This window comes from Delphinus delphis, chromosome 19 (genome assembly GCF_949987515.2).
Source record: "Delphinus delphis chromosome 19, mDelDel1.2, whole genome shotgun sequence".
NCBI lineage: Eukaryota > Metazoa > Chordata > Mammalia > Artiodactyla > Delphinidae > Delphinus > Delphinus delphis.
The window spans coordinates 27,908,329-27,931,787 of record NC_082701.1 but is presented as its reverse complement, the minus strand read 5'-3'; the positions used below and the strand labels follow the sequence as shown (position 1 = coordinate 27,931,787).

Genomic DNA, 23,459 nt, shown 5'->3' with positions numbered 1-23,459 from the left:
AGAAGAATCTTCACAGCAGCTTCATTCATAACAGGCAAAAGCTATTAATAGGCCAGCTATCCCTCATTAAGAGAAGGGATAAACTATGGTATATTCATATATTGGAATACTATTCAGCAATTAAAAGGGACAATCAACAAGAGTGAATCTCATAAACATTATGCTGAGTGAAAGGAGCCTTACACAAAAAGAGTCCATACTGTATAATAGTACAGAAAGTTCTAAAACAGGCAAAACTAATCTACAATGGAAAAAAAAATAACAGTGGTTGTTTCATGGATGGGATGGAGGAAAAATTGAGAATAGGCATGAAGGAAATGTCTTGAGTGATAATCAAGATCTACTGTATATCTTGACAGAGATTTGGGTTGCCATGCACTTGTCAAAGTTCAGGAAATTTACATATTAAGATTTGTATATTTAATTGTGTGTAACTTTTACAATAAAAAACTAATCAATGGGGCTTCCCTGGTGGCGCAGTGGTTTAGAGTCCGCCTGCCGATGCAGGGGACACAGGTTCGTGCCCTGGTCCGGGAAGATCCCACATGCCACAGAGCAGCTGGGCCCGTGAGCCATGGCCGCTGAGCCTACGCGTCCAGAGCCTGTGCTCCGCAACGGGAGAGGCCACAACAGTGAGAGGCCCGTGTACTCCAAAAATAAATAAATAAATAATTTTTTAAAAACTCATCAAATATTGAACTTTAGTTAATGCAAAAGTAGTTAGGGGAAAGTATGCTGATGTTTGCAATTCACTTTGAAATGCATCCAATAAGATCTACAGGTGGAGACTAAGTATAGTAAAAACTTTCATGGTATAATCTAGGTGGTGGGCATAGGTGTTTTCCCTGCGAAACTTCTGAAGTTCTTCCAATGGTACAAAGCTCATTTTGTAAGCTTTTACCTTACAAAACTCTAGCCCACCACCACCTCTGAGACACCATTAGCATTCTCCACCTAGTTCCACCAAATTGCCGCCTTGCTGTTCTTTAATATAGGAAACATAATCCAGACTTCCCTGGTGGCTCAGTGGTTAAGAATCCGCCTGCCAATGCAGGGGACACGGGTTCAAGCCCTGGTCCGGGAAGATCCCACAGGCCATGCAGCAACTAAGCCCGTGTGTCACAACTAATGAGCCTGAGCTCTAGAGCCCGTGAGCCACAACTACTGAAGCCCGTGTGCCACAACTACTGAGCCTGCGCACCCTAGAGCCTGCGCTCTGCAACAAAAGAAGCCACCGCAATGAGAAGCCCACACACCGCAATGAAGAGTAGCCCCCGCTCGCCGCAACTAGAGAAAGCCTGCGCACAGCAACAAAGACCCAAAAATAAAAATTTTTAAAATAACAACATAATCCTATGAGAGAGCACTGCCTTTGAATGCCCCTCCCTCAAATACCCATAAGTATCACTCCTCCACACTTCTGCTCAGGGGGTCTTTGAGAAAGGCTTTCTAAGACCACCTCATATAATACAGCAACCCACAACAATATCAACCACCACACCTTAACACTTGGTAACTTGTTTATTATCCAAGCATGGTACATGTTTATTATCATCTTCCCCACCCTCCAACCCACCTACCTAGAATGGAAATTCCATAAGAATAATGGTTTTGTTTTGCTCATTGTTGTTTTCCCAGCACCTTGAACAGGGTCTGACATATAAAAGGCAATCAATAAATCTTTTCTGAGTGAATGAATTAATAAATGAATGAGGTGAGAATAAATGGCATGGCTTTACAAGAATGCAATTTGGTAAATCTATCAAGAGTTTTGGTATATTTACTTTTAATGAACTCTCCAAATTACATGATCATAAAGATATTTATCTCAATATTCTTTAAGAAGAAAAAAACTTAAGAAATCTAAATCAATGTCCCAGTAGAGAGAAAAGAACATTTCCACCTCAGAGCCTCTGACTTCACTACTTGCTGTTCCAATCTTACTGTGGCTAAATCTTAATTAACTTTTATGCCACTTCCTTATTATATATACTCTCTTATTATTTTCTTCATATTACAATTTGTCTATTAATTTTTTTTTTTTCCATACGCAGGCCTCTCACTGTTGTGGCCTCTCCCGTTGCGGAGCACAGGCTCCGGACGCGCAGGCTCAGCGGCCATGGCTCACGGGCCGAACCGCTCCGCGGCATGTGGGATCTTCCCGAACTGGGGCATGAACCTGTGTCCCCTGCATCGGCAGGCGGACTCTCAACCACTGCGCCACCAGGGAAGCCCTATTAATTTATTTTTATTTAAATCCATTTCTCCTACTAGCTCCATTTGAGCAAAGGCCATATCTATTTTGCTCAAAATACATACTTTATCCAAGAATTGTAATGAATAAATGAACAATTTTTACGTTCTCACAGTTCATGGCATCAAGTCAATCTATGTGTAAACTGGCCGAAAAAAAAAATCAAGAGTGTAAGCAAGAGAGGGTGGGAGGAAGACGCAAGAGGGAGGAGATATGGGGATATACGTTTATGTACAGCTGATTCACTCTGTTATACAGCAGAAACTAACACAGCATTGTAAAGGAATTATACTCCAATAAAGATATTAAAAAAAAAAAAAAAGAGAATGTAAGCAAGATATTTTAAAATAACTGAAGTCCCCACCAGGGACTTCCCTGGTAGTCCAGTGGTTAAAATTCCTCGCTCCCAATGCAGGAGGCCCGGGTTCGATCCCTGGTCTGGGAACTAGATCCCACATGCCGCAACTAAGAGCCCACATGCCGCAACTAAAGATCCTGCATGTGGCAGCAAAGATCCCGTGTGCTGCAACTAAGACCTGGCACAGCCAAATAAATAAATAAATAAATATTTTTTTAAATAAATAAAATAAAATAACTGAAATAAATGCAAAGATAACAAGAGCTGAAAGAACTATGGGAGTTAAGAAAGGAAGGATATACAACTACTGTTTTTTTCATATGACTCCCATAAAATTACTCGGTCTTTAGTCCATGCACATGTATAACTTTGACTTTTTTTTTTTTAATTAAGAATTTTAAGCAAGAGAGCCTATATTTACATTACCAAAAAGAGGCAATGTCACTGTTAGGCACAGGTGGGAAAAGGGCCTATGTATCCAGAATATCAACATCACAAATAATCATTCTTTCTTATGTTGCATCAGATGTGTTGAAAGAAGGGGCCTGACAGCTTGGGAAAGCTATGAAAGCTGGTGTTTTCCTGCAGCCATCTCATATACAAAGTGGTAGTGATTGGGCAGTAGAGAAATTACTTCTGCACAGTTCTGCTTCTGAGCTAACTCCACTTAACTATATTCCTAGATATCATCTAAGCTTTGTTCATATTTGTGCACTTACATAAATAGACAATTTTTTTACATGTTTAGCCAGGATGTTTATTTTCTTAATCTGAGACTCACAGGTGGGACAGTTACATAAAATCAACAGAAGGGAACCCTGTGCACAAACTTGAAGAAAAAACTGAGCTGTAGTTTGGACAGGGTTTGATTTCTGGCCACCCGCACTTACTGAAAAGCAAATACAATTTATGGTCTGCGAAGATCCCTAAGAGCCAGGATTATTTCTAGGTTGACCAACATAAGCTCCCCAGTGTCTAGCACATGGTAACACTTAAATGATTACTGAATAACTGACTAGTGATAAACAAGTTTCAGAAGGGTTTAGTTAGAGTAATGGGTAACAGTCACACTAGTCTATAAAAGATGAATATATGAAGGTCCTTCGTAACCTATTACAATGAAAACTAAAACTAAGGTGCCATACTACTTGCATGGCATATCTTCTGCTATCACATAGGGGAAATAGAGCTCTTAGATCATGGGCTTTGAATCTGAAGTCAGAACTGGGTTTGAATTCCAATTCCACCTCTTATAAGTAGTGTGACCTTACCACCTGTAAAATAGGATAACTTCTCCCTCACAGTATACAACAGATGAGATAATGTGTATATAAAGTTCTCTGAACATAGTAAGAGCTCAATCAGTGCAACAGAAGGAGCTTATTTTTCCAAACTGCCTTCTAATTCTTGAACCAGTCCTCACGGGGCTATACTACTACAACAGTAAACAACTGTCAGGGACTTCCCTAGGGGTCCAGTGGTTAAGAATCCACCTTCCAATGCAGGGGACTCAGGTTCGATCCTTAGTCAGGGAACTAAGATCCCACATGTCGCGGGGCAACTAAGCCTGCATGCTCTGGAGCCCACGCACCACAACTAGAGAGAAGACCGCGAGCTGCAACAAAAGATCCCGCATGCCACAATGAAGATCCCACATGCCACAACTAAGACCCAATGCAGCCAAATAAATAAACAAATAAATAAAAACAACTGTTAGTCAATGAAAATTCCATGAAGAAAAGATTATTTAAATCTCTCAAAATACAATCTGGGCATAAGAATTACTGTAAAGAAGTAATTTCCTCATAAGACCTTTAAGTTACTCAGAACCAGACACAAATTAACTATTAAAAGTGATACCTCTAATTATAACCAAAGCAAGTGGGTAGCCTGAGTACCACCAAAGAAATGTGCTCAATCCAGTCAACATCCCTAATCCCACAAGGCCCAAGCTTGTTAAAGCTCTAGCTTCCTCTTTGCCTTCAAGTCTGTCAACAGTGTAAAGAATCAAAATGTAGTCTCTATTAATAAGAAAAAGTTAAATTCACAAAATCCTCTCCTCTTGAACACAACCTAGAAATATTTCTCTTGGTAGGAAAAAGCAAGCAAGCAAAGACTGTCAACGCTTTTAAGTCCTTTGTCTATGCCTTTGGCGTGATACTTAAATTACAAACAACATTGCAGGGCCTTGAAAAAACGTCAACTACACACCCCCAAAGGCAAAAACACGAGGACACGCATTCCATGACATACCAACAGGATTCTTCTATCTCTGCAAAATAATGCCAATCTTTAAAAGAAAGAAATATAAAACCTAAAATCCTAAATACTAATAATATGATATATAATTATTATAAGATTAGATGGAAGACCAAAGTTCATTATAAGTGATTTATCAAAGAATAAACAATAATTTTACTTAGAATATTAAAGAATTATGCAGTTCAATGTATTCATTACTTAATAATCTTTTAGCCAAATTCTGCATTCAGGAACATCCTGAATTTCATTAAATTTGAGGTAATATATGTTTGCTTATAAATCCTTTAAGAAGTAACCATAATGTGCAAAAAAATCAAAAAGGGAAAAAAATTCTAGCTGAACCACCCACTAACAAGAGGCTTCAAACAATGTGGTAAATGCATCTATTAAAGGCACAAATTAAAATTCTATTGGCTCCAGGCCTCTAACTGCAAAAAAAAAAAACACACAATAAAGGGTCCACCCGCCAACTCCCCCACACACCCCAAAATCTGGAGGAGAGACATGATATCTAGGCCATGCCAAAGAGCAGAATATAACTAAGTACACGCCAAAGTATGCAGTCCCTACTACACTTCACTGAGCTGTGATCCTACCAAGCCTCTTCCTCTTTTAGTACATTTTATTTTTGGTCATTCCAAAGAGGAACACGTAGGATTGAAGAGGGAAACTGGGAATAGAATTTGGCAATTTAAAACATTTATTAAAATTATGACTTATCCTATATAGATACACAGACACAAAATAACCTTTGTTCAAATTCATGTATTACATCACTGTTTCTAATAGCAGAAAGGGGGTGGAGGTGGGGGGGAATTTTAAGTTTTTCCAATAAAAGGAAACAAGTTATGTAAATTAAGGAAAATCCAAAAAACAGAATTATAAGCAGTTATAAATTCCATAGAGAAGCTCTCTGAATACTGATTTATAAGTAAAAAACAGCAATGTACAGACTGAGTTGTATAATATGTTCCCTTCTGTTAAGGAAGGGCAGGCTGGGAGAATTATATGTATATATGTTCTTATTAGCATAAAATATAGCTATAAGGAAAAGAAACATAACTAGAAATCCTAGAAAACTAGAAACTGCTCAAGATAAGGGAAATTGGGGAGAGTAGTGGTAGGGAGTTTTGTTACCCACTTATACCTCCTGAATTTTGAACCATGTGAATGTTTTAACTGATTCAAAAAATGATCACTATTTTTTTTAAAAGCCTTCTGTAAGCCTCTTTACTCTTCTGTAAAAATGCAGGAAAAGATAATAATAACACCAACTAGGTAGAGTTACTATGATAAGAAATTAGATATTCCATGTAAAGTGATTCCCACAATTGCTGGCCCACTTTACAAATCATTTACAACATCTTTAATTTCCCATTTTCCCCTTAGCCCTTGGGCCTAGTATGGGGTTCCACACACAGCGGTCTCTTAGCAATTGCTTGCAAAATAAATGGATGAGACCTTAGAGAAAATATCGCCAGGTTTCACACCAGCTAGCATGCTGAAAAGTATTATATTTCAGGGATTCAACCATCTTCATACTTACAGGGATGCTCCAGACCTGCATTCCATCACTGTAGCCAATCATAATCAGCAAAGGTGGCTCATTCCCTGTGCTATGTATTTCATGAAATTCCAGATTTCTTGATGTATCTACATTAGAATTAAGTAACAAAGGAGCAAATTAAAAAGACAACCCTCAGAATGGGAGAAAATATTAGCAAATGCAACAACAGACAAAGGATTAATCTCCAAAATATACAAACAGCTCATGGATCTCAATATCAAAAAAACAAAAAATCCAATTAAAAAATGAGCAGAAGACCTAAATAGACATTTCACCAAGGAAGACATACAGATGGCCAAGAGGCACATGAAAAGATGCTCAACATCACTAATTATTAGAGAAATGCAAATCAAAACTAAATGAGGTATCACCTAGTGCCGGTCAGAATGGCTATTATCAAAAAATCTAGAAACAATAAATGCTGGAAAGGGTGTGGTGAAAAGGGAACTCTCCTGCACTGCTGGTGGGAATGTAAACTGATACAACCACTATGGAAAACAGTATGGAGGTTCCTTAAAAAACTAAAAATTGAACTACCATATGACCCAGCAATCCCACTATTGGGCATATACCCTGAGAAAACCATAATTCAAAAAGAGACATGTACCACAATGTTCACTGCAGCACTATTTACAATAGCCGGGACGTGGAACCAACCTAAATGTCCATCGACAGATGAATGGATACAGAAGATGTGGCACATATATACAATGGAATATTACTCAGCCATAAAAAGAAACAAAACTGAGTTATTTGTAGTGAGCTGGATGGACCCAGAGTCTGTCATACAGAGTGAAGTAAGTCAGAGACAGAAAAACAAATACCGTATGCTAACACATATATATGGAATCTTAAAAAAAAATGGTACTGATGAACCTAGTTGCAGGGCAGAATAAAGATGCAGACATAGAGAATGGACTTGAGGACATGGGGTGGGAGGGTTAAGCTGAGGCAAAGTAGGAGTAGCACTGACATATATACACTACCAAATGTAAAATAGTTAGCTAGTGGGAAACAGCAGCATAGCACAGGGAGATCAGCTCGGTGCTTTGAGATGACCTAGAGGGGTGGGATAGAGAGGGTGGGAAGGAGGTTCAAGAGGGAGGGGATATGGGGACAGATATATGCATACGGCTGATTCACTTTGGTGTACAACAGAAACTAACACAGTATCGTGAAGCAATTATACTCCAATAAAGATCTATTAAAAAAAAAAGACAATGCCAATCAACAAAAACAAGTACACTTCTTTAATGTTACTGGCGGTAACAACTGTTTAAATTGTTTTTCAATAAGTTCTGAAGTATTTGGAAGACATTTAAAGGAAAGCAAACAGGAAGCTGAAATCACAAAACTAGTATTTTTTTTTAACAGTACCTATAATTATCAGCACAAGTAAGGTTTTAAAACTCAAACTCTCTCAGTAGAGTACAAGTACCAAGTACCACCCCACTACACACAAAAAGTAGACTACAGAACCTAACACAGTGACAGCAGTACCCAGTAGGAAACTAGTGCCAGGTAAAAGCACAGAAGGAGAAGTGCCCAGCGGAAGCACACAACATAAACTGTGTGGGTTCACAAGTTGCATCTGGACACTCTGAGAAATAACAGGCAGAGGACAGGGAAGAGCAAGATGCGGAGAGGGTTTTGCAAGCAGCTAGAGGTCTTGTATAAGTAGGAAGACACAAGAGTCTGTGAAATTTAGTACTGTTAATGTTCCTCAGTTTCCTCACCTGTAAAATGAAGGTAATCATACTCATATCTCAAAGGATTGTTGTAAGAGTTAAATGGGATAATACAAAAAGCATTTAGAATAGTATCAGGCATAGGAAGCCCTATGTTGATGTTATTACTGTTGTTATAAAATCATGCTGCAGTAAAAAAAAATAAATAAAAATCAAACTCTCACTTGATATCTAGGAAATACTAATATCAGGAATAAAACCACCTGTAAATGATAAATGAAAATAAAATATTTTACCAAAGTTAACTAAATATAAATATGACATATAACCATCTAGAATTTCTAATATATGCAAATTTAGCAATAGAAGAAAAATTATATTCCTTTACATATAAGAATTAAATCCTGCTATATCTGAACACACTGGGCATATAGTTCACTATAAAAGAATTGTGCGGTTTTTGTTTTTTTAATTTATTTTTGGCTGCGTTGGGTCTTCCTTGCTGCACGTGGGCTTTCTCTAGTTGCGGTGAGTGGGCCTATTCTTCATTGAGGTGCGCAGGCTTCTCATTGCAGTGGCTTCTCTTGTTGCAGAGCATGGGCTCTAGGCACACGGGCTCAGTAATTGTGGCTTGCAGACTCTAGAGCACAGGCTCAGTAGTTGTGGCACACGGGCTTAGTTGCCCCACGGCATGTGGGATCTTCCCAGACCAGGGATCGAACCCGTGTCCCCTGCATTGGCAGGCAGATTCTCAATCACTGAGCCACCAGGAAAGTCCGGATTATGTTTCCTATATTTAAGAATAGCAAGGAGGCAATTTGGTGGCGCTCTGTTAGGTTCTGTAGTCTACTCTTTGTGTGTAGTGGGGTGGTACTTGGTACTTGTACTCTACTGAGAGAGTTTGATCTTTAAAACCTTACTTGTGCTGATAATTATAAGTACTGTTAAAAAAAATACTAGTTTTGTGATTTCAGCTTCCTGTTTGCTTTCCTTTAAATGTCTTCCAAATACTTCAGAACTTCTTATTGAAAAACAATTTTTAAAATTTCAAATAAATCAATACCAGGGAATTTTAGATGTAAATGACAAAGGTAAAGTTAATAAAATACTAGAGGAACACCGTAGAAACGTATTTTCATGATCACGGTACAGGGAACAACTTTACAACTGAACACAAAAAAACTCTTAGCATAAAAGATAGGCAAATTCTACATTAAATTTATTACATTAAAATGAAGAACTTCTGTTACTCATGAGCCACCCTTACCAGAAGAGTGAAAAGCCAAGCCACAGCATGGGAGAAGAGACAACTATAACCACACAAGGATTCATCTAATACATATAACAAACATCAGTATGAAAAAGATAAGTCAGTAGAAAAATAGGCAGGAGACATGGAAAAACACTTCAAAAATAGGATAGTCAAATCATTAGTGAACATGAAAAGTGGCTCAACCTCATCTGTAATCAAGGAAGTGCTAATTAAAACCACAATGACAAAACCAAGTGGTGGCAGGATATGGAGTGAAGAGGCTGCTTATTTATTGCTAGTAACTGTAAATCAGTACAATCACTTTGGAAAACAGTTTGACAATATATACTCAAGTTGAAGATACCATGCCCTTGACCAAGTAGTTCCACTCTAGGTATATACTCATTAGAAGCCTCAGCACATATACATCAAGAGATAAGAATACTCACAGCAGCATTACTATAAAGACCCAAAAGCTGAAATCTATCCAAATGTCCATCAAGAGGAGAATGGACAAGCACAGTGGTACACGGATACAATGGAAGACTATTCAGCACAGAAAAAAATGACCCACTACCATATACTGTAACATGGATGAACCTCACAGACATAATATGCAAAAAGCGTAATATGCTAGACACAAAAGCCTATATACCGAACAATTCTATTTACATGAAATTCAAAATCACTAGGCAATTAGGTAGCAACATTCCATTTCTTACCCTAGGTGATGTCTACACAGGTGTTGGATTTGTAAAAATTCATTCATTGATCCATATTTTTGTGTTATTTACCATGATATATTTGCATAATAAGTTTTTTAAAAAATCATAAAGCAGTAATATCCCTCCCCCTTTATTTGACTTCATTTCCTCTCCTTCTAGAAGCTAAATTCCTCATCTATTTATAACTGTCATCTGTTTTTCATCTCTCATTCACCCCGAATCCATTTCAGAATGTGTTTCTGCCCCTAACACTCCTCCCAAGTGACTTTTGCTACGGTCACCAATAACCTCCAAGTTGTTGAATCCAATATATGTTTTTCAAGCACATCTTGTTAAGATTATTCAGCAGCTATAACCGATGCTCACCATTTTCTCTGCTGGCTCATCCTTTTCTAACTACTCTTTAAATATTGGAGTTACTCAAAGCAAATTCCTAAACTCTGTTTTCTTCTCACAGTATACGCTCCCCAAGTGATCTCATTCCAACCATTGCTTCAGTCAGTATCTGCTAGTGACTTCCTCAGTGTGGGTTTTTGCATGTCTCAGTAGAAGATCAAATTCCACTCAAAGATCAGGATTTCCTCCCCAAACCTGATCTTCCAGAGCTCCCTATTTTGGTGAATAGCATGTTTATCTATGCAGATAGCAAGATCAGGAACCGCCTTCTTCCTTCCCTCTAGCAATAAATCTATGACCAAGCTCCTAAACAGCTCTCTTACATCACCACCACCCCTGTCTACAACATCTACTGCAAAAGCCTGAGTGGCTTCCTGCCTCCACCACTGCCTACCAAACTCCATATTTCAGTCAGAGTGCTCTTTTTAAAATACAAATAACGGGGAATTCCCTGGTGGCCCAGTGGTTAGGACTCTGTGCTCTCACTGCCAAGGGCCTGGGGTTCGATCCCTGGTCGGGGAACTAAAATCCCCAAACAAACAAACAGAAAAACAAAAAAAGGGACTTCCCTGGTGGCGCAGTGGTTAAGAATCCGCCTGCCAATGCAGGGGACATGGGTTCAAGCCCTTGTCTGGGAAGATCCCACATGCCGTGGAGCAACTAAGCCCGTGCATCACAACTACTGAGCCTGAGCTCTACAGCCCGCGAGCCACAACTACTGAGCCCGCATGCCACAACTGCTGAAGCCTGTGTGCCTAGAGCCCGCGCTCCGCAACAAGAGAAGCCAGCGCAATGAGAAGCCAGCGCACCGCAACAAAGAATAGCCCCCGTTCGTGGGAACTAGAGAAAGACTGTGCGCAGCAACGAAGACCCAACGCAGCCAAAACTTAATTAATTAATTAAAAATAAATAAATAAATAACCTGCTTTGGCTACTTCTTATACCTTTTTCAATACAGTGCCTTAAGAAAAACAATCTTAGGTATAAATCAGGCTGCCTGAAAGCAAAAACAGAACAATGACCATGATACAAAGGGCCTTAATCTCACTTTCTAATAAACTCCAAAAGTAGTAGTCTCTACCTAACACCAAACCAAAGTTAGTACATTGATTAGGAATGCAGATACCTAGAAGGATCCAGGACTGGAGAATCTCAATAAGCCAGGCTCCTTAGAAGTATCCCCTGTAAAAGTTGTTACCTACTCCACCCCCAAGCACAACAAGCCCATAATCAAATGGGCTGCAGCCTGGAGGTAAGGGGCCAACTGGCACCACTTTATAATTTCAAGCAGAAAAGCAGAGCTCTCAGGCCTGCTGGAATAAACAGAAAGCAATCACCAGAGCAGAGTTCAATTCGAACACTGCAAGTTTTAAATTAATAGCAACAGAGTTTCATTAATATGATAAAATAACTTAAATCTACAGACAGGTAGAAGACTTCTAAATTGTTTTGCCAGAAAAACTCCCAGTCTAGCAAAGAGAAGCCTAAATACCTAATACAATCTCTGGGTACCCATAACTGCTCTACAAAGAAGCAGCCTGCTAAGCTAATATGGCTGCAATCAGAAGAATCCCCTCCACTGTCTCCCTTAGGATATCATGAAAGACAAAGGCAATGAACAAGGAATTGCATCCCAGCTGCAGCAGGCACAACCAGGGAAGGGCAGACTGGCTGATCAAGAATCTCTAATGCAATGGAAAAGTTAGTCCTTGTTAGCTTTATTCAAGGAGATGTTGGACTTGCAGCCAATGAACCCTACTTTTTCTTTCCCACAGCCAAATTTTCTTTCAATTATAAATATCTCCAAAGGTCTGCCACACAAACACCTAAATAAAACATTCCTGAAGAAAGAACACAAATAAGAGACAAATTCAAGAAATGTTCTAAGAGGGACTTCCCTGGAGGTCCAATGGTTAAGACTCGATGCTCCCAACGCAGGGGGCACAGGTTCGATCCCTGGTCGGGGAACCAAGATCCCACATGCCACATCGCATGACCAAAAAAAAAAGGAAATGTTATGAGAGATTGGGGCAGTTAAGGAGGATCAAATATCTTGGTAATATTTACTATTGCCTTAAAACAAACACAACCATACACATACATGTGCACACATGCACACATACCCCCTAGGGCTAGAGATAATAAAAAGTATATCCTTGAAAAACCAGGACAAAATTTCATACACTATCAATATGATATAGAAAGGAGAGACCAAAGGACAAGTGAATGTGCTAAAGTATTTAACAGGAAGATGTATAAACTTAAAAGTTTAATAAGTCAACGGGGATATGGGATACTAAATTAAGGACAACCATTATAAGTTCAACAGAACACAAAGTACCAGATAAGCAGTTTCCATCTACATTTCCAGATGCAGATGCATTTTACTTCAATAAAGCAAATGCTTTATAGAGCATTATTACACCAGCAATTCTTATTTGTTGTTTAAAAACAAAACAAAACAAAAAAAACCTTGCCTAAAGATTATTTTGATGACATTTTTTTAAAGATAACTTTGTGGTTGTTTTTTTTTTTTTTGGCCACGCTGCATGGCTTATGGGATTTTAGTTCCCTAACCAGGAATTGAACCCAGGCCCTCAGCAGTGAGAGTGTGAAGTCCTAACCACTGGACTGCCAGGAAATTCCCCAATTTTGTGATTTTTAAATTATTTTTAGCATTTTGCATACGCTGTACAAGTTTTTGCTATTATCTGGCTAATATTTTCAAGACCATGACCACATTTTCTTTGTTATTAAATCAAGAAAGTCCTCTAATACATTCTAACATCCACAAAGCAAATATACTTCCAGGAGGGAAAAGAGTATGAATTATGAGGAAACGGTGATAGAAAACAAAAGATGACCGACACTTAAATAGTTATTAATAAAGAAGGAAAAGGAAGAAAGAAAAGAAGAATATACTAGTAAACAAGGAAATTCGACAGTCATAAACAGAAAGGAAATTTTAAATAGAATAAGCTTTCAAAGAGAAATAGTGTAGGAAAAGTTTATATATCATAAATAATCACCTATACAAATGAATGTGTTATTCTCCACAGAGGGCACAAGTTGTCATTTAAACAAACCAGCTGACAGAGAATCCAAAATTCAAAAGAAACTATTTGCAGAAGTGACACAGCCTCCCGTATCCTGGACCGTAGCTTTTAAAGGAAAATATGGTATTTTAAAAGTCTCAGAGGAGACTAAGACTCAAGAGTATGGTATCCATCAAGGTCCAAGTGAAAACAACTCAGTGTATTCATAATTGGGAATTTAATACAGACAACTCGTTACACAGATTACAGAATTGCTAAGAAGCCAAAAAAGGAACTGTGAGGCAACCTACTGGATTAGCAATGGCAGGAAGCCACTACCACCCCTACACTAGGGAGACCGGGAGGAGGGCAGGGCGCTAGAGTCACCTGGCAGAAACTGGAACCCCAGTGGAGCTGCCGAGGTGAAGTGAAAACCACAGAGGAAATGCAGCTGCTGACAGAGAGGGAGAGGGAATAATACTCTTCCCTTTCTCCCATCCTCCCTTTCAATTACCCACCAGTGCCTCCCAAACCCTGCCAGAGGAAAACAGACATGGCAGCCTGGGAAACAGACAAGAAGCAGCCCCCTTGCAAGAGGGAGCAGGAAGGAGCAATGAAATGGAAGGTATCTGAGAACAAACAGGCCTTGAACTGGCACACATTCTGCTCAGAAAAATAATTTTAAAGTCTAAAAAGTTCAACACTAATGATTATTTTGCAGTTATAAATCCTATACAAGTAACCAAACTGGAATTACAAAAACTTCTTTTCTAAGAAATTGTTATCTCACTTGGACTTGAAGTTTAAGGCTAGGCACTACATGTTACAGTGACTGTAAGACTTGTACAATACAATATTAATTCTAATCAAGTTTCTGTAGTTGAATATGTTACTTTTTAAATTAAAAATAAATTTATTTTGAAAACTTAAAAAGTCACTTAAAGAAAAAGTAATCTGACGAAAAGTAAGTGTTCTTTTTTTGGAATCAGGTAAACCTCAAACAAACATTTAATTCATATGCCCCCCAAAAGTTAAAACCATACCATTTAAATCTGCATTTTCAAATCTGACCCAGACTATTTTCTCCTTTTCTTCTGTTAGAGGTGTTCCACTGTAAGCCTGCATAGTAAACAGAAACACTTGAATGAAAATGTTTTACAGTTCAAATATTAACCGATGTTCAAAACAAAAAGTAACTTAAATAAGGCCAACACTATCCCCCTCCAACCTCACCAATCCTACATCTTGAGAACTAGCACATTTTGTAATATTTTTATTTTTAAAGAAACTTACCCAGGAGTCTGATAAGCTTGGTCAGAAAAGGGTTTTTAGCCTAAGAATTACAGAAACCTAAAATACAATAATCATAGTCTACTAGGAAGCATCACTCTAATTCAAAGGTACTCAAAAAACTAATCTCCTATACTGGTCAACAAATAAAACTGAAGAAATACACCAAACTACCACAGGTATCAATTTAGTTCCCAGGTGTTTATGATCAGGCAATTACACTCTACCTAGAATTGTCAAGAGCATTACTTTCTGCTAACCACCAGTTCCAGGTGGAGGGCATGGCCAGGGTTGGGGGGTAGAAAAAAACGTATTACTTTTCAGTCTCTTATCTGGCCTCTGGACCCAAACTATTAGCTTTCTTGCAAGCCTGCAAGGGTCACAAAGATAAGCATGAACTGCTGTGAAGTCACAGGAAAAGTATCAACGGTACCCATCAATATTCAAAGGGAGTCATCTCTCCTCAAATCAAGTGTTTTTATTTAAAATTGTCTAGATTTTCTAGACTGTATACACTTGCAAGCACGTAGAACGCCAACAAAAAGCTGCAACGTTTTCAGTTATAAAGTGGTCTTCAGTTCACAGAACAATTATTTAATATAAGCTGGATCAAAAGCATTCAAAAACCACTATTCCATATATAATCTGTGTTATACACAACTTGCTTTAAATTTCCATGCAGTTTTACAGCCCTTTTCCTCTACCGCACAAGGTTAACGGCCATTGAAAATATTACTAAAAGACAGGGTTACTCTAATAGTAGGTTTACTATGCAGAAAGAAAAAAAAAGTTATCTTACACATCCTTATGATTTCAATTGTTTAAGAAAACAAGTTGTGTATAGGGCAGTTAATTCCTTTGGAGAAAAGGAAAACCTGCACTAGAACCAACTAATTCATCTACTTTATCTTCAACCATCTCATCCTCAACCTCTTCCTCTTCTCCCTTGGTCTTGCTCTCTTCATTCTTGAAAATTCTCCTTTTTAATATAAACTTCTTCTTTGGGAATAATTTTAGATTACTAAACAGTACAGAATTCTCATATACTCCTCAGCCAGTTTCCCCTACTGTTAACAATCTAACCTAACCAAATCTTACCCTACCATGGTACATTTGCCAAAGCTATGAGACTAACGCCAGTGCATTACCACTAATTAAAGCCCCAGACTTTATTTGGATTTCAGCAGTTTTTCCACTCATGTCCTTTCTCTGCTACAGGACCCAATCCAGGATACCACATTCATTTAGGACCACCTCTTTTTTCCTATGTCAGGCTCTCCCTTAATCTGGCAAAGCTATAACATATACAATATCTTCTTCCATTTAGCAGATTTATTACAAGGCTGCTAATCACCTGCATTACTCGACATTCTCCCAATTCCCCTGCAACATTTGCACGGTGCTCTCCTTTGATTTCTGGCCGATATGCAGCACGAAACAAGGTTAAAAGAGGCCTTTCAGTGAATTGAGATTCTTAAACTTTTTTCTTTCCCCTTCAGGGGGAAACAAAACTTTCATAATGAGGCCTGCATACTTTTGCTATGTCTTCAAGTTTTCCTCTCTCCTTAGCAGACACAGTGCTCTTTACTAAGCATTTTTTTAAAAATTCTGTGAAGTTGACTGAAGAGGGTTGCTTCTTGTGTGCCTTCCTGCAGACTGGCATCAAGAAGGCATATGACAGCATGTCATTTTGCCTCTCAGCTTTCTATGATATCCTTTGCTCATGTTTAGGTATTTTACTGTCAGTGAAGCACAGACTCACCCAGTGCCCATCCAGGTTTATTTGCTATCTTACTGGAGGGCAGTGCGCTGCCACACAAAAGTTTGTTATTTCTCCCCCCAGCACTGATTTTTAGCCCTCCTTCTCCAACCAAAATCCAACTGCTCTAGCTCTCTTATTTATGGTTGAAAACTTTCACCCCATTACTGAGTACAGGATTTATTTCTCCTTTTATTTCTTATCCGGTTTCTAACACATATACACGTTCATAAGCACAAAGTTATTGTTCAATTTTAAAAAACACAGCAACAATCACTATAGATATGTTGTGTTTTATTTTTTCACTGGAGAGAAAGTAACTTCCATTGTGTGCTATTTGTCAAAAGTATAATTTTTAATCACAGCAAATTATTCTATAGGGGCAACATATCACAATTTGCTTGACTGCTACTGACATTTGGGCAGGCTACAATTTTTCACACTGAAACATGTCAAAATTTCTCACTGAAATGAAAAGTTCTGAGCTTTAATTTTTTTATTTGCTGAATTTTTTTAAAATAAATTTTCAGAAGTACAACTATTATATCAAACGGCACAGTTAGGGCTTCTACCAGCTGTCAATGACATCTGCATCAATGACACAGTAGGAACTCACTCTATTTATGACAGCTGAAGAAGCTGATACCAGTCTAACAACACATTTTCTCCCTTTTAGGCATATCTGGAGACCCAGAGAATAATTTCTAAGCTCCATGAATTTGATAATTCCCAGAACAGGGCAGGAGTTGGAACATAACATCAGCAAAAATATATCATTTTCCAAATGTATCACCACAAATTGCCAATGGGGGATTACAGATTAAATGTGGAAAAAAGGAGACCATGGGTCACCAAATCTGGCCACGACCTGTGTTCATAAATAAAGTTTTATTTTAACACAGCCACACCCTTTCTTTTACATAAAAAGCAGTGCTGCGTAGTTATAACAAACATTGTATGAGGGACTTCCCTGGTGGCGCCGTGGTTAAGAATCTGCCTGCCAATGCAGGGGACACAGGTTCAAGCCCTGGTCCAGGAAGATTCCACATGCCACGGAACAACTAAGCCCGTGAGCCACAACTACTGAGCCTAAACTCCGGAGCCCACGAGCCACAACTACTGAGCCCGCGTGCCACAACTACTGAAGCCTGCGTGCCTAGAGCCCATGCTCCACAACAAGAGAAGCCACTGCAATAAGAAGCCCGCGCACTGCAACAAAGAGTAGCCCCTGCTTGCTGCAAATAAAGCCCGCGCACAGCAACAAAGACCCCACGCAGCCAAAAATAAAAATTAAAAAGCAGGGCTTCCTTGGTGGCGCAGTGGTTGAGAATCCGCCTGCCACTGCAGGGGACACGGGTTCGTGACCCAGTCCGGGAAGATCCCACATGCTGCGAAGCGGCTAGGCCCGTGAGCCATGGCCGCTCAGCCTGCGCATCCGGAGCCTGTGCTCCGCAACGGTAGAGGCCACAACAGTGAGAGGCCTGCATACCGAAAAAAAAAAAAAAATTAAAAAGCAAAAAATAACATTGTATGAATTGCAAAGCTTCTCTGGCCCTTTACAGAGTCTGCCTGATGGCTACACTAGACCATGAAGCCTTAAGGACAGGCACTGAGTATCCCCCAACTTAAGACAGCACCTGACCAGTAGTGCCTGAATTTTTGCTTTCTTTCCACAGTCACTAGAATGACTTACCTAACATAAATTTCTTAAATGAATATTCTAATTCTTAGATCCGGGACTACAACTTTACTTCTGAAGTGACTTAACTCTGATCCCAGTCTTCACAGTCAACTGCATAGATTATCCCCTTTCTAATGTATAATCCTCATAAAAACTAAGTTAACCTTCTACCTTCTGGCATTTTTACCCTATCAGTTTTAGCAGCCCCCTATTTTCAATCTATTGCTCAACCCAGTATTCTTGTTTCTCTAGCAAACTCTCCAACTATTCCCTCAAAGCCTCTGACCGCAGCCTCTCTCCTCCAGCCAACAAAAACTGCTTGCTACGCAGGGTTTCCACTAGCACAAAAGGTGCCTTTGTAAAAATCTGATAAAGGGGCACTCTATAGCAGGCAAATTACCAATATTTTTAAATGCCCCTTCCTTGGAACTAGCCTCACGTCAGGGCTCAGGGCTTAAGAGAAAGGTGCAGTTTGTAGAAGACCAAGTTGGATTTCGGCCCCTGATTGTTCTCTAAGTCTGTACTGTACAGAGTACAAGATTCTCCACAGCCACATATGGATATGCCTACCATATCCAGTTGGGCAGTTTCCTTTACCATCAGATTCCCAACCTTGCCATTCATTTCAACTAACGCTACTTCCAATGTCCTTCGGAACTTGACTCCTTCACGCTTTCTTTGCTATGCATTCCCTTAGCAATTACATATTCAGTCTGTACTATCATGTGCAACACTTAGTGATATGTTGCTATTACCTCTGACTGCTTCAAGCCATTTGACTTCCCTTCTTAACCAAGTTCCTCAAGAAAAGAAAGCATTTATTTTTCCTTACATGCCCCACAGACCTTGTCATTGTGGCCTATTTTCATTAAAGTTGACCGAACATAATAAAGGAATACCAAACATGCCTTGATACTTTCCCTTATTTGATGAATACAATTTATTAATACAACTGAAATCTGGATTTTAGACTTTTCTAGGTAGGACCTTCTCATAAAGCTGGGACACTGTATCTATGAATGTTCTTTTTTTTCTTTTTTTTTTTTTTTTTGCGGTACGCGGGCTTCTCACTGTTGTGGCCTCTCCCGTTGCGGAGCACAAGCTCCGGATGCGCAGGATCAGCGGCCATGGCTCACGGGCCTAGCCGCTCGGCGGCATGTGGGATCTTCCCAGACCGGGACACGAACCCGTGTCCCCTGCACCGGCAGGCGGACTCTCAACCGCTGCGCCACCAGGGAAGCCCTGAATGTTCTTTTTGAACAGTGCAATTACAGATACCACAGCAGTCTGAACACTGACATCATCACAGGAGAAAACACAGAAACCTTTTCCTTCAGTAGTTCCACTAAACAGTGTTTCCCAAAGATACTGTTTCACAAGAATCACCTGAGATTCTTCCTAGAGACACAAGTTATTGGATGCCACCTTAATTCTCCTGAGTCAAACTCACTGGGAGATGGGCCTGGAAATTATTATTTTTAACAAGTGTGCCAAGCGACACCTATGTTAATTTAAGTCTGAGAGACGGTGCACTAGAGGTGATCCCAGGAGGGTTCCTCTCATTCTTTATTCTCACATTTACATAGAGGGAACAGTAAAGGGCTTACTCTCTTATAAGTTAGAGTAACAAGGCAAGCTATAATTGGCATAAAACTACTGCTCAATGGGAAAGTGATATAGATTTGACCTCAGTGTAGTATTTAGTTAATATAGTATCTAGTTAACCAGATGCAAAGCATATATTGCTTATTTCACTTCCAACAGGCAACATTTAACTAGGACAAGAGAAAGATTTTGGAAAGAGAACCCAAATAGACAGTTCCAAGCCCCATCTCTCAGCTAATATCGCACCTTGATTACTCTTAGTAAAGCAAGGGCTAAGGAATAATAATTATGCCACCGTCAGCACAAAACTAAGGCACATCTAATAATAACAGCAAGTATGGTTCTACCCTACCAACGCTTGGGATGCTAAAACATCAAAAGTCTAAAGTTGGCGATACTGGTGTCAAGTTTAGGGAACAGAATATTTCAGAGCTTCCCTGGCCAACAGTAAAGCCTACTATTTCTGAAACCACACAGACACTTACCTGGGGCACAACATCCTGCAGAAAAGTCACGACACTTTCCATGTAGGACTGCTCCCTGAAAAAGGGTGAAATGGATAAAATTTATCATGACAGCTTAATATGAAACATGGAAAAGCTCTTTCTACAAGCCTTAATAAAGTTATTCATAATACTAAAAAAAAGAAGAAACAACTCTCATCGTCTGATAATTCTGCTACCCTGCTTTCTTAATTTCTTTATATATGTTATTAAATGCAAATGAGATTTTAAAGTTTTTTAACTTTATCTTTTCTTTTCTGTTTTTTTTTTTTTTTTTTGGCCGCACCATGGGGCTCGTGGGATCTTAGTTCCCCAGCCAGGGACTGGACTGCCAAGGAATTCCCAAACATTATCTCTTCTTAAAAGTCATGCTCCATTTTTTTTTTAGGGACTTCCCTGGTGGCACAGTGGTTAAGAATCCGCCTGCCAATGCAGGGGACACGGGTTTGAGCCCTGGTCTGGGAAGATCCCACATGCCGCGGAGCAACTAAGCCTGTGCGCCAAAACTACTGAGTCTGCGCTCTACAGCCCACGAGCCACAACTACTGAAGCCTGCACGCCTAGAGCCCGTGCTCCAAAACCAGAGAAGCCACTGCAATGAGAAGCACGTGCACCGCAACGAAGAGTATTCTCCACTCGCTGCAACTAGAGAAAAGCCCGCGCACAGCAATGAAGACCCAACGCAGCCAAAGATAAATTTAAATTTTTAAAAGTAAAATAAAAATAAATAAAAAGTCATGCTCTATTTTTTTAAATTGAAGTACAGTTGATTTCCATTATTGTGTTATTTTCAGGTGTACAGCAAAGTAATTCAGTTATACATTTTTTCGATTCTTTTCCATTATAGGTTATTACCAGATATTAAATATAGTTCCCTGTGCTATACAGTAAGTTCATGTTGTTTATGTATTTTATATATAGCAGTGTGTATCTGTTAATACCATACTCCTAATTTATCCCTCTCTCTCTCTCTCCTCTTTGGTAACCGTAAGTTTGTTTTCCATGTCTGTGACTCTGTTTCTGTTTTGAAATATAAAAGTTCATTTGTATTATTCTTTAGATTCCACGTATAAGTGATATCATATGACATTTGTCTTTCTCTGCCTGGCTTACTTCACTCAGTATGATAATCTCTAGGTCCATCCATGTTGCTGCAAATAGCAATAATTGATTCTTTTTTATGGCCGCACGCTCTCTTATTTTGATACAGATAGAACTTTTAACTCATATTTGAAAGAGTGCTGACAGAAGACTTGGCTAAAGCAAGACCGTCCTCTTGAGTCAGAGCAGAAGAATGCCCTAGTTAGAGCAAGAAAAACTGTTGCTGATGACTCAGTATTTAGTGACCTTCTCTTTAAACTGGTTAAGAACCTAGTCCCTTACCTGTATCTAGCAAAATGAATCTATATTTTGCTGCAGATGCAGGCATTAGAAGGAGTTATTAAACAGTCCTCACAGAACTTTTGGTGTGGATAAGGTATGGGAAAATATCAAAATGCATAAAGGTGAAGAACTATTAAGGACACTAAGATATTTTAAATGGGAAATATATGGAGATCAGCAAATGGAGGAAAAAAATTTTTCTTCAAAATATATACCAAATCAAATTCATTTCAGAGAAATGTGAAAAATTACATTTGAAGAAAATAATGTGAGTTACCCTAAATCCTATTTTTTAAAAAGGCAATATGCCTTAGATACCTACAAAAACTGAGTAGGCCTTAAAAAAAATTTTTGATTAGGCCTACCTCTCCAACCTCACTTTTCTCCCACTCTTGTAACTTACTCTGCTTCAGTCACATGCAACTTCAATTCTTAGACTACACCAAGCTCTTCTTTGAATCAAGACCTTTACACCAGCTTTTTTCCTGCATGGATCCCTTCGCAAATTCTTCCCTGCCTTTTAGATCTCCAGCCTAAGTGTTACCTCCTCAGAGAGGCCTTCCCTGACGGCCTTAAATCATACTCCCTAATGCTGTTCTCTAACATAGCACACTGGGCACTGATCAGAGCCTGTAATTACTTACTGTGTCCTCCACTAGAATGCAAACTCTATTACAGAAAGGAATCCATCTCTCATATTTACCTTATATCTCCAGAATCTATAAGCCAGTACTTAGCCACAGAGTAGATGCTCAAGCATTATTGTTAAAAGAATACTGAATAAAGAACTTCAAAAAACACTAAAATTATGTATTGCGTAACAAAAAGCAATATATGTGGAATACCATATGGTGAGGCAGCATAGAATAGCGCATAAGCACACAGACTCTGAAGACAAACTGCCTGGGTTTGATCCAGGTTTCCCTTCTTGGATGTTACCAAGGAAAACTTTTCTCTCTCTGCTTTGGTTTCCTCATCTGTAAAATGAAGATTACAACAGTACCTAACTCATAGCTAATAATATGCTTAGCCAGTTGCCATGGTCCGCAGTTAGCAAAGAAATATATAGCCCTGGGAAATGCAGGAGGGAAAAAAAAGCAAGTATAATAGTGAAATATCATACTATACATATATTTTTTGTTAGTCTGAGAAGGCAATTTTATGTAACATGCTAAACTGCTCAAGGGAAATAATTCAAAATGCTACAATTCCCTTATTAACACTTCGAAAGACAGAAAGCAAACTTTATCTCCTTAGCCAGGTATTCAAGGGTCTTAATTGTCCACCCCAACCTCCTTTAAATAGGTCAACTTCCCTAGATTCCATTTATGAAAATAGCTTGCCTTTCCCACCTCTGCTTACTCCATTGCCTTTGCCGAAAATGTGCCCTTGATTCTAACTGCCCAAATTGTATTCAGCCGTTAAATTACACGATAAATGTCAGCTTTTTCAAAATTTATTTATTTATTTTTGGCTTCATTGGGTCTTTGTTGCTGTGTGCAGGCTTTCTCTAGTTGCGGTGAGCGGGGGCTACTCTTCGCTGTGGTGCGTGGGCTTCTCGTTGTGGTGGCTTCTCTTGTTGCGGAGCACGGGCTCTAGGCACGCAGACTTCAATATATGTGGCTCACAGGCTCTGGAGCGCAGGCTCAGTAGCTGTGGCGAACGGGCTTAGTTGCTCCACAGCATGTGGGACCTTCCCGG

General features: G+C 39.2%; 1 protein-coding gene across 3 annotated transcripts in view; it reads right to left on the bottom strand.

Moving 5' to 3' along the window:
• BCAS3 (BCAS3 microtubule associated cell migration factor) overlaps window positions 1-23,459 on the bottom strand; it is a 572,392-nt gene that overhangs the window by 545,663 nt on the left and 3,270 nt on the right. For all 3 annotated transcript variants that reach the window (XM_059997244.1, XM_059997243.1, XM_059997246.1), the window contains exons 3-5: window positions 20,358-20,412; window positions 14,581-14,656; window positions 6,421-6,527 (exon numbers count right to left, since the gene is read on the bottom strand). In XM_059997244.1, the coding sequence (XP_059853227.1) occupies window positions 6,421-6,527; window positions 14,581-14,656; window positions 20,358-20,412 (238 nt within the window). The remainder of the gene's footprint in view (window positions 1-6,420; window positions 6,528-14,580; window positions 14,657-20,357; window positions 20,413-23,459) is intronic.